The sequence below is a fragment of the Electrona antarctica genome, assembly GCF_951216825.1.
Source record: "Electrona antarctica genome assembly, chromosome: 5".
NCBI classification, from domain to species: Eukaryota; Metazoa; Chordata; class Actinopteri; order Myctophiformes; family Myctophidae; genus Electrona; species Electrona antarctica.
This window is the reverse complement of record NC_136810.1, coordinates 53,312,787-53,325,143: the sequence shown is the minus strand read 5'-3', so window position 1 is coordinate 53,325,143 and position 12,357 is coordinate 53,312,787. Positions and strand designations below refer to the sequence as shown.

At 44.6% G+C, this 12,357-nt stretch overlaps 2 protein-coding genes across 3 annotated transcripts in view; one reads left to right on the top strand and one right to left on the bottom strand.

Moving 5' to 3' along the window:
• The window catches only part of LOC306923816 (solute carrier family 23 member 1), a 253,967-nt gene that overhangs the window by 77,853 nt on the left and 163,757 nt on the right, over positions 1-12,357 (top strand). The window lies entirely within an intron of this gene.
• LOC306923357 (carbohydrate sulfotransferase 12-like) lies at positions 1,199-10,883 on the bottom strand. 2 transcript variants are annotated; one of them, XM_079501412.1, is made up of 5 exons: positions 10,745-10,883; positions 4,615-4,767; positions 3,696-3,875; positions 1,902-2,927; positions 1,199-1,249 (listed from the first exon to the last, which is right to left on the bottom strand). In XM_079501412.1, the coding sequence occupies exons 1-4, from the start codon at positions 10,871-10,873 to the stop codon at positions 2,364-2,366; spliced, it is 1,026 nt and encodes a 341-aa protein (XP_079357538.1). In that variant the 5' UTR covers positions 10,874-10,883; the 3' UTR covers positions 1,199-1,249; positions 1,902-2,363. The 2 variants fall into 2 exon arrangements, with proteins under 2 accessions (XP_079357538.1, XP_079357539.1); XM_079501413.1 differs by lacking the exon at positions 10,745-10,883 and adding an exon at positions 5,874-5,945.

The window sequence follows — 12,357 nt, the reverse complement described above, 5'->3', positions numbered from 1 at the left end:
ATACTAGATTAGATTAGACTAGAGACTACAGCACACAACTGCAAAGCCTACGTCAAGGGGTGAAGTCACTCTCTGTAAAGGTCTTTGAACACTGCAAGTCTGAAATGTTCATATATGCGTTTTGTCATATCCGTTATCCAAGGATACTGAGCCACTAACAATCTTGTTGACAGATGTGAAAAAATGCAGAAAATCTAAACTGTTCTGAAAATTATTTTGACAGATGTCACTATCAGAGTTGGTTTAAAGTTAACAATAATCCGTAAATGACAAAATATGAGCTTGTATTTATTTCATCGCACTTGACATTTTCAGGTGTAACATTTGGACTTCATGTGCAAATAAGACCTTACCAATGTGCCATCTTTTTTTTCTTCTTGTTCAAATCACATACAAAGCAGTTTGTCACACTTCATCTGAGCATGGAGGCAGGGCCGGTCCTGAGCAATCTGGCGCACTAAGCAGGATTTTTTTTTACTCTGTCCCAAAAATTGGGGAGGCACTGGGGGGGACACTGGGGAGGCACTAGGGAGGCCCTGGGCAGACATTGGGGAGGTACTGGGGAGGCACTGGGGGGACACTGGGGAGGCACTGGGGAGTCACTAGGGAGGCCCTGGGCAGACATTGGGGAGGTACTGGGGAGGCACTGTGGGGACACTGTGGAGGCACTGGGGAGGCACTGTGGAGGCACTTTGGGGGACACTAGGGAGTCACTAGGGAGGCCCTGGGCAGACATTGGGGAGGTACTGTGGAGGCCCTGGGCAGACATTGGGGAGGTACTGGGGAGGCACTGGGGGGACACTGGGGAGGCACAGGGGAGTCACTATAGGGAGGCCCTGGGCAGACATTGGGGAGGTACTGGGGAGGCACAGGGGAGTCACTATAGGGAGGCCCTGGGCAGACATTGGGGAGGTACTGTGGAGGCACTGGGGGGGACACTGGGGAGGCACTAGGGAGGCCCTGGGCAGACATTGGGGAGGTACTGGGGAGGCACTAGGGAGGCCCTGGGCAGACATTGGGGAGGTACTGGGGGAACACTGGGAGGCACTCAGGTGTAACATTTGGACTTCATGTGCAAATAAGACCTTACCAATGTGCCATCTTTTTTTTCCTCTTGTTCAAATCACATACAAAGCAGTTTGTCACACTTCATCTGAGCATGGAGGCAGGGCCGGTCCTGAGCAATCTGGCGCACTAAGCAGGATTTTTTTACTCTGTCCCAAAAATTGGGGAGGCACTGGGGGGGACACTGGGGAGGCACTAGGGAGGCCCTGGGCAGACATTGGGGAGGTACTGGGGAGGCACTGGGGGACACTGGGGAGGCACTGGGGAGTCACTAGGGAGGCCCTGGGCAGACATTGGGGAGGTACTGGGGAGGCACTGTGGGGACACTGTGGAGGCACTGGGGAGGCACTGGAATCAGAATCAGAATCAGGTTTATTTGTCACATCACATTACAAGTAAGGTGGGTGAAATTCATGATTGTGCAGACACTCATTGCAGTTACAGGGGAAGGTGACAGCAAATTGAGCTACACAGCTGCAGCCATATTTCGGCGCTGCCCTTAGCTTACTTGCATCAGAAAAATTAAGAAAAGAAGAAGAAAGAAGGATAGGGGGGGGGGGGGCAGAGTTGGGGTGGGGGTCTTGACAGAGAGGGAGGGGGGGGAGGGGTGTAAACATCACATCACATTACATTACAGTTGCATTGTATCGTGTGGGCACAGAATGTTCTTGGGTGGGGGGCAGGGCGGGTTGTAGGTCTGTACACCGATCAAAAAGCACTACCCTCACACCACTCTTCAGGTTGGAAGGGCTGCGTGCGCGTAGGAAAAAAAAAAAGGGAGCACAGCCGGAACAGCAGCGGGTGGGGCTTGGGGTGGGGTGGGGGGGGGGAGTCACTAGGGAGGCCCTGGGCAGACATTGGGGAGGTACTGTGGAGGCACTGGGGGGACACTGGGGAGGCACTAGGGAGGCCCTGGGCAGACATTGGGGAGGTACTGGGGAGGCACTGGGGGGACACTGGGGAGGCACAGGGGAGTCACTATAGGGAGGCCCTGGGCAGACATTGGGGAGGTACTGGGGAGGCACAGGGGAGTCACTATAGGGAGGCCCTGGGCAGACATAGGGGAGGTACTGTGGAGGCACTGGGGGGACACTGGGGAGGCACTAGGGAGGCCCTGGGCAGACATTGGGGAGGTACTGGGGAGGCACTGGGGAACACTGGGGAGGCACTAGGGAGGCCCTGGGCAGACATTGGGGAGGTACTGGGGGAACACTGGGGAGGCACTGGGGGAACACTGGGCAGACAGAGTTGGGACAGAGTCGGCCTGTAGGAAGAACCGGGCCTGCATGGAGGCGACGTCATTTCTCCAGGAGTGCTTGTGATTCATTAAGGATGGAGTCTGGTCTGTCGTAACCAAAGAGCTTGAAATCAGTCTCATACAGCTTGTAGAGTTCCCTCCGGGCCGCTAGAGGCACGGTGCTGAACCACTCAGCCAACCAGTTGCTGGTTGTGATGTCCCTATGATGTGATATGGGGAACTTCACCACATCATCTACCCTCAGCTGACGCAGAAGCTGCTCAGCGTCCTCCTCGACCGACTCCATATGGCCCACAAAGTCATACTGGATCTGGCAGGGGTGGCAAAGCCGGTAAATCTGCTGCCAGTGGTCGTTGACTTGGTTCATCTCCGTCTGGGGGTCCAGGACATACTGGATGAAGTGGGCAAAGGATGGGCGAATCCCCCTGGCGAACGCATCAGCCGCGGAGGCAGGGGGCGTCTTCTTAGCGTAGCGCCGCAGCATGTCCTGAGCGATGGGGTAGAACCCCTCGTTGAGTTCCTCAAACTTGTTGCGGTAGGCGGAGATGAGGCGCACAAAGGGATCCCGCACAAACAGGAACTTTGTGTACGTTTTTAGCTTCAGCTTTGAGAAATAAGCATCACAGAAAATGCAATTGAGAGGGTGATAGGATTTGTAAAAATGCAGCGCACCTGAAATTCTATACAGTTTACATATTCTTTTTGAAACAAGGACTGATAGCTCAGTGACAACTGTACTGATCGTTTTTTTGTGTCGTTTTTGTGTTTTTGTGTTTTTTTATAACGTTTTTTTGTGTCCAATGTAGTTATGTTAACAGTTCATAAAGTTAACATAACTATAACTAAATGCATTTGAAATTCAATAAAAAGGTTACTTTTCAGGATTCCAAATCAAAAATAGCAAAAAATTATAATAATCAGGTTTTCAATTAAAAAACCTAGCAAATTCAAAAACCTAGCAAAAATATTTTGCTACGACAGTAATATGCACTGTGGCCCTCTGGAGTGAGTGGAAATATATTGGCCCTCGCCATCGTCAAAGTTGCCCACCCCTTGATTGATTGAAAAGTTTATTAACAGTTTGCAGAATTACAGTACATTTCAAGCACAAACTCAATACAAAGGCTGTTAACTGTGAGTGGACGACCCAATTAAGCATTACACTTGTTTACAACAGGGTCCACCATGTTCAATTCATCAAAACATTTAGAGACGTACAAATAGACACTTCTATACAGACAAAGAACAGAACAGGAATTCATCATAATGGAGGTAAAAAGGGAAAAGAAACATATACAGTGAGGGGAAAAGGGGGGGGGGGGGGGGGGGGGGGGGGGATTCAGATTTTACGGGAGCCCTGTCATAGACTTACCTCCATGAACTGACGTGAGAACTCGCCGTAACGCTGCCCGAACTTGTTGAAGGTGAAATGCATGCTTGGCTCGTGGGCCAGAATACCGTTAATAGCCAGTGGATCCTTGTAGGGGACACCGTCCTGCAGTGCAATCCCACTCAACACCAACATGACCCGCTTCCAGTTAGTGCACGCCACCTAGACACAAGGAGTAAACGTTTCGATAATTTGTTGAGGGGCGCTATTTACAGGTTTAATGTTTGTTTTTAGTTCAATGTTTGTCTTAAAAACGCCATTGACAATGACGGAAAAAAATTACGTATATTGTCCCTCATTACGTCATATTGTCTCTTTATTGTTAATGACATTTCATGTTTGTGTTGGCACCGTTTGTTTTACATCACCATTACATCACCATATCAACATGAGACAATGACATTGCAAGTTGCCATAACCTGCATTTGTGATACATTATATAATTTGGAGTTCCCGTCCTGAATGGGTTAATTCAGGGGTTTTCAACTGATTGTGAACGAGGGACCACCACCCTGACTTAGAATCAACCTGGCCACTGTTGTTTTGGGTGGGGATATGGGCTAAGATTAGTGCTTTTGTAACACAAGTTTGCTATATGAATCCCATGTGTATACATACCATTGCTTCTCAACCAATGCTACATTGTCAATGACTACTAATAATGCCCTAATGATAATGACTCAACCAGACAATCCAGTGCACTTCCCCCTCTTGAGATTCTATAACTCCCCTTTTCTGTTGAATTTCATCATACGTCACCAGGTCATTCAGTTCACTGTTTCTCAAAAAATCCAATCAAATACTGCATTACTACATGCAATACATCCATGGACCACCAGTGGGCCACGGGCCACCTGTTGAACCCCTGGGTTAATTAAGGGCTACTGTACATGTACATTACCTTAGGAACATAGCAGTAGATGATGCCGTGTACATCATCCACTATAAGGTGTTCCAGTTCCGTGTAAGGGATGTCATCGATGGAGCGGTTCTTCCCAGGGTACACCAAGCCATCGCTATTGCACATCTCCTTAAGCAGAAGCCGTCTCTGCTCCTGTCCGTTCAGTACAGTCCAGGAAGGTTATCAATAAATTCGACAATTCAACTCTGAAGCTGTCCATAACTTGACTCAATCATCGTTGTTTTGTATAAATGATAAATTACTTCAGCAGAATATGATGGTGTTGACGGTGAAAATAACCGATCAACAAGCTCAGAACACGTGTACGTGTCGATATCATATTTAATTGACATCAATTATTTATTTATTATTAAGGGACCAAGCACGTCCCGAAGGGGTGTTGATCCCTTATTGTTTTTGTCTGGTTTTTTTCTCTTCTTCTCCTCCTTCTTCCGCCAAAAATAGCAGTTCTGGCTGAACCGTGCAGTCGGTTTTCGCAAAACGTGGCAATATGGTAGAGGGCCATGCCGAACGGTGACTATGAGAAGCCCATGGCTATAGCACTCAATTGAAAATGCAAACTTTGAACGCGCATAGCTCATGAACCGTTTGACTGTCGGCAATGAAAAAAAAAAACTTTTTATTTCAGTTTATTTCTCCATTAATCCATGAGCCATGGTTTCTACAAAGCAAAGCAAAGCAAAGAAGTGGAATGCATTAACAACTAGCATTCAAGCAGTAGTAGTACATAATGAACAATAGCAGTAGAACATAAGGACATAACATGGTAGGCTACAATGGTAGGCATAGCAAGACAACTATGTAACTCTGACCAACAGAATAGACAAAGCCAGGTCGGCACTGGGCATTTAAACACTAGAACAGGGGTTCTCAACCCGTGGGTCGCGACCCCTCGGGGGGGGTCGCCAAATTATTTTAGGGGGTCCCCACCGCGCTCATACCGCGGTGGGGGTCCCCGGCCAAAAACGTTGAGAACCCCTGCACTAGAACATATGAAACAATAAGGACCATATTGAATGACAATATTCAATGGCAAGTATATCAAATATAAATGATGAATGATAAGCTGCAAGCTACATTGCAAAGCAAATATATAACTCTGAATAAACAGGTATCAATTAGAACTGGGCATTTAAACCCTAGAGACAATATATTGTAAAATGAAGTCTAACAACTCAGAACATAGAACATGTGGCATAGAAAGGATATACTCAGGTCAAAGCAGAACAAAGGCTTACATGGTCAAGTACGCATGGCTGGAGTAGTGGGTAGACACATTGAGATGTGCAGGTGCTGCATGTGGCCTGAGTGAAGGCTGGAAACTGAGTGAGGGCTATGCAGTGAGTTGCTGATTATATAAGGACACACCTGGACTGTGATTGGCCAATGAGTTAAGTGGTATCATGGCAAACACCTGTGTCTCATTGGGGACGCAAAGAATGGGAAATGTCCACCAGAGGCTGCCATTCAGACAGCATGGAGATAATACCTGCTTGGTCCCGCCTTATCGCCGTTTGCAGTTATATTTATTATTATTTTTCTTAGCTCAATTGCACCCAAAAAAACTGAACCTTTAACATTCAGTAGATTTTCTGTGGTCTGGGGTTTTCTGGCTCAAACAAGTGCTCAAATGTTCCTGTGGACTGTGGTGCAAGAGTCCACAACTCCCATATATGACATACCCAATTTGCCAGCAGATGTCACTGTTGAGGCCTTTTTGCCCGTTTTATTGCAGCTCAAAAGGCTTCAGAACACACAGAGAAAACCCCAGACCACCGAAAATCAACTGAATGTTCAAAGTTCAGGTTGTGTGGGTGTAATTGACGTTATAAAACCTACAAGAAAAACGAAAAATAAATGAAAATGAATGTCATGAAACCTTTAAAGGTATATTCAGTGATTTCACTTAATTCAAATATCACTTATTTTTTCTTATTTTTTGGATAATCCTCCCTACTATAAAGTGTGCTGACCATATAAGGAGTTCCTCCCTGTCCCCAGTGAGCCCCTGGGGTCAAAAAACCCTAGTTTCGGTTTGGGCTTTGGGTGGCAAAGCCTTCATCCAATCAGGATGAGAGGGGCCTTCCTCCAATCATGATCGAGTGGGGCGGGCCTTGGTGCACGTGCTGTTGGTATGTTGTACTTCCCTCACTGTAGAGCGTGTGCATGAGCACATCTTGTTACCGGGGTGGACCAGGGTTTTTTCCAAATCACCCAAATCACTGAATGCTCCTTTAAGTCTGTGGGTTTCTTTTAATTTAACCGATTAACATTATTAGCAAGAGTTTGGGAGTAAGTAATAACTAGGCTATATTGCATTAATTGCAAGGGGTGCGCACGCTTATCCAACATACCATAGGACTGACATGCGGAAAACGATTGGATTAAGGTTGGCGAACATGCGTTAAGGTTGGCGACCGGATTAAGGTTGGCGAACATGCGTTAAGGTTAGCGACCGGATTAAGGTTGGCGAACATGCGTTAAGGTTGGCGACCGGATTAAGGTTGGCGAACATGCGTTAAGGTTGGCGAACATGCGTTAAGGTTGGCGAACATGTGTTAAGGTTGGCGAACATGGTTAAGGTTGGCGAACATGTGTTAAGGTTGGCGACTGGATTAAGGTTGGCGAACATGTGTTAAGGTTGGCGAACATGCGTTAAGGTTGGCGAACATGCGTTAAGGTTGGCGAACATGGTTAAGGTTGGCGAACATGGTTAAGGTTGGTGAACATGGTTAAGGTTGGCGAACATGTGTTAAGGTTGGCGAACATGCGTTAAGGTTGGCGAACATGCGTTAAGGTTGGCGAACATGGTTAAGGTTGGCGAACATGTGGTAAGGTTGGCGAACATGGTTAAGGTTGGTGAACATGGTTAAGGTTGGCGAACATGTGTTAAAGTTGGCGAACATGTGTTAAGGTTGGCGAACATGTGTTAAGGTTGGCGAACATGCGTTAAGGTTGGCGACCGGATTAAGGTTGGCGAACATGCGTTAAGGTTGGCGAACATGCGTTAAGGTTGGCGACCGGATTAAGGTTGGCGAACATGCGTTAAGGTTGGTGAACATGCGTTAAGGTTGGCGACCGGATTAAGGTTGACGAACATGGTTAAGGTTGGCGAACATGTGTTAAGTTTGGCGAACATGTGTTAAGGTTGGCGAACATGCATTAAGGTTGGCGAACATGTGTTAAGTTTGGCGAACATGTGTTAAGGTTGGCGAACATGCATTAAGGTTGGCGAACATGCGTTAAGGTTGGCGAACATGGTTAAGGTTGGCGAACATGTGTTAAGGTTGGCGAACATGTGTTAAGGTTGGCGAACATGTACTGCTCCGTGCTTGCCGTTATGGTTAGGTCAGGGTTTGAGGTAGGTTGTCATTGTCGGACCAATAGTATGTCGAAATTTAAGCCATTTTCCATTCCTGTAATGTTTGTTTATATTAACACACACACACACACACACACACACACACACACACACACACACACACTGGGCCCGATTAAGCAAGTGGAATCTAATTACATATAATTTTACAGTTTTTAAGACGTGGGGGCGTGTGCAATGTCATATTACAATTATGGGCCAGGTAAGAAGCGCTTTCGACACCCCGTGGTGTGAGCAAAACGGCCTTGAATTAGTCATGGGAGTGTTTCAGGGAGTTTTGAGGCTTACCCAATGAACAAGTCCGTACTATTCTCTTTACGACACCAGCTGATGTCCTCATGGAATGCGCCCTTTTCGGCAAGTGGTATTACATTTCTGCAGACTGGCACCATAGACATGACTGGTTAATTATTCATATTGCACTGCATGCTGTCACCTTTATGCCTCAAAAGAACAGATCCAAAGCTGTCACAGCCATGATGTGCATAGCTTGTAGGCCTATGTCTCTATTTTGTTAAGTAACTTGCAGTTTTCATTGGAAAGTCATTACAGCGGCGCAGCCATATGCTAAGGGAGGGAGATATACGCACATCATCACTTAATTTGTTTCTGTTCTAAGCATGAAAAACAGCTGTAAAAATCTTTATTCTAGTTGATTTGATTCATAAATGAATAACTAAGCCTTTGAAATGGCACCTACCTATACCTTTCAGATCGGAATGGAACTGCGAGTAGATAAGCAGCATTGGCTGGCAAATTGGCAATCCATGCGTAATGTTCCCAGAATCGTCTAACCCCCGAACATACAAGTTCGTTTGATATTGTTTAATTCGATAAAAATAGAACCATGTACCATACAGCGAATGAAAGCAAGATTCCTAAGGAATATGGGGATTTTTACATTTTAAAAAACGGTTGAGAAATGAGAGAACCATGAGTGTTTATAATATCAAATATTATAAGAATAATATGAAAGACTATAGCCTATAGTGCATGCACGTATATGCACTGGCTGTTGCACACACACTCTTTATTTGTTTCTATTGAAAAACAGCAGTAAAATAACGTTTATTTTATTTTATTTCATTCGAGTCACGACGAAGGAATGAGTTGAAATGCCATACGTGCGCCATGCGTATTGCTGCGGCCCCAATGTTATGGTCTTCGCTCGTAGCATTTTATTGAAGAAGAATTGAGTCGGGTGTGATACAGCATATGAAAGCTAACTTCCCAGTGATTATGGAGATGTTTTAATTTTTTAAAAGGTTGAGAAATGAGCGATATATGACCCTTTACAATCTCAACGTTTGAACGTTTGAGCCAGAAAGCTCGTCTCCTGCTGTTGCCATGTCTCATAGAAACAAGTAAATAGGTCTATAAACATACTCCCTAAAGAATCGCATATAACAGGGGTCTGCAACCTATTTTAAATGAAGTGCCATGTTTTTATTTTCTAGATAGTGAGTCTGCCATATCAAGATTAATTTTAATGACACCACATTAAAATTTCCAGCATATTTTGATTGTCCACAAATAAATAATGAATAAAGTTCTTCCTTCTTTTTACATATTTTCTTGCACATTGTTATAATGATCATTATAAATATATATCCCCCTGCAGTCAGAGTTCATAGTTTTAATGAATTAATGTGATGCATTGTGAGCTGGTAGATCTGCTATTTTCAAAAGTAATCTTTGAAAAAAATAAGAATATTTTTGAAAAATGTTATTGAAACATTTAAAAACACAAATCTGTCATGGGGGTCACTGGCTTAGTTGGGCAAATGCATTCATCTGGGGGTCCTTGACATGGGAATGTCGCTGTGTGAGGATCACTGGTTTAAACAACATTAGGAGGAAAGCCCAAATAAGCACTTTAGAAACAAGAAAAGCAACCACAACTACCAATATTTACAAGCAACTTTGCAGAAAAAGAAAACAGACATGGCAACACTCCAGCAGCACTCCAGAGCCGCTCAAGTGTAAAATCAAACAGTGCTTTTTGCTTTTAAGACGTGGTCAGACCCAGGCGGAATCGGTATGCGCTGAGTGTTTTTAGGTCAAGGGGCTTAATAGCAAATTAGCGCAAAGCGAAAATAATTAACATATGGACACTCCCCCAATGCTAAATTATGCAGGAACGTGGTATTCCATATGAGTGAGCGCTCACCACGGCTTCCATAATACGAAAAGGCGCAGAGCGAGGGCGAAATCTGTATTACCGCATGGGTTTTTCGTCTTGCTTAATAGGGCCCATAATATTTGATTATTATCATCTTTACTGTGCTAGCCTATTGCCAACAATTCAACCAACTAACTGCAATCAATGGCAAACCACTTCACCTGTGGGCAGTGGGCCACATGTATATTGCATAATGCAATTTGCAACTTATCCACGTGTTCGGTATGAGGAGATGCATATATGTGTGTCGAAGTTTCATTGCCGACGGTCAAACGGTTCATGATGCTATGCGCGTTCAAAGTTTGCATTTTCAATTGAGTGCTATAGCGCCACCCTTTGGCCAATGGTTGTGGGCTTTGCATCCTCACCGTTTGGCATGGCCCTCTACCATATTTCCAAGTTTCACGAAAACCGACTGTAAGGTTCAGCCAGCACTGCTTGGTCCTTAAATAATAGGCATGAGTCATGACAGCAACACAGTTATGTGCTTGTGTATTGCACAAGCACATTAAAGGTGACTTATTAATAATAATTACATAGAATCTAACCTGTCTATCGTGGAGCTTGGCGTGCAGGCGTGGCGTGACAGCGACGGCGTCCCAGTAAATGATGATCAGGAGGATCGTGAAGGCAGAGCCCAGGAGCATGAAGATACGTAGCAGTCTGGATATTCCCATGGCGTCAGGGCTGGGGAGAAGTTAATTAATATTCACTATTATTTCAAACGCTTTGAACACGGTTCCGATAACTGAACGATTGTTCAAGTGCAAAATAGCAGATCTACACTTGTAGATCGGCTATTTTCGCTATTTCCGTGCGGCTGTGCGGCACCATTGTAGTAGCAGTATGTCTGATGCAGGGTTACAGGGTTAATCAGACTAAAGCCTGATTGGAATGGGACTAATATTACCACAAAGCCTTCCATATCGGTGCTTAATTACCCCACGACCTGTATAGGCCACACCTTGAGATACTATTTGATGGACAGTAATTGTTCACTGACTGAGCCCAAGGCTTGTTTTGTTTTCTTCTTTTTTTGTAGTAGTGGTTGCCTTTTTCTGTGTGCTGTATTTTCAACAAGGCTATAGCCTATACAACAAGGGTGCTGATCTACGGGCACACGACATGACGCTCTGCGCCGTGTTGTGAGCTTGTAGATCAGTTATTGAAATAATTATCTTCTCTTTCTTTTTTCTTTTTTTTTGTCTAATTACCTAACACTAAAGAACGCCTTAATAATAATAATACATTTCCTGTTTGTTTATTTGACTTGCTTGTTTTTCATCTTCTCTTTCCCTCCTCTCTATCTTGCACTTTGTTTCTAAACAAAAGATATTATACCGAAAATATTTATTTAACTAACATTAAGGTTTGTCCAACTGTTTGGCATGCATGGGTACGTGGTAAGGGGGAGAGGAGGGATTAAGATAATATAATTGGCAAATGACACATTTCTAGGGAAACTACAAAACTGCAGAAATGTGAACATATTCTGAGATAGAAAAATAACCACTATGGTTTTAAATTAAATTGTTATTTTTACTACCTTTTGGGACGACTATAGTGTTTATTTGATCACTTGGTTAATTATTTTGTGTTCTTACCAGTATTAAACTGCAGTGAGGGGAATAATTATGTTAATTAGGATTAGATGATAAGGAGGGTGATAATGATTACTAAAAATGAACCAGAGAACTTTCATAGTAACGATGATGGTGACATCAATAATGGTGACAACAGAGATTGTTACTATTATTGTCTCCACCAGGCCGAAGGCATGGGGAGAGAGTATGTTTTGCACTCCGTCCGTGTGTCCGTCCTTCCGTCCGTCCTTCTGTCCGTCCGTTATCAGCTAATCTCCGGCACCGTTGGCCCGATCCATGCCAAATTGTGCACACACACTCCCTGGATGCCAACGATGAACCTCTGCCCCAAATATTCTTCAGCGGTCTGTTATAGCGCCACCATGAGGCCGATTTAGGCAAAACACATGTCTGTAGATAACTCGTACACATTTTATCCATACATCACACAATTATATACACTATCTCCATAGTCATGTGATCCCATCTTCCATCCTGATTGGCTAAGATTGGCTTCCAAAGCTCACATGATTGGTCCGTTTCGAACAAAATGCCACAAATCACAAACACAGTGTCCA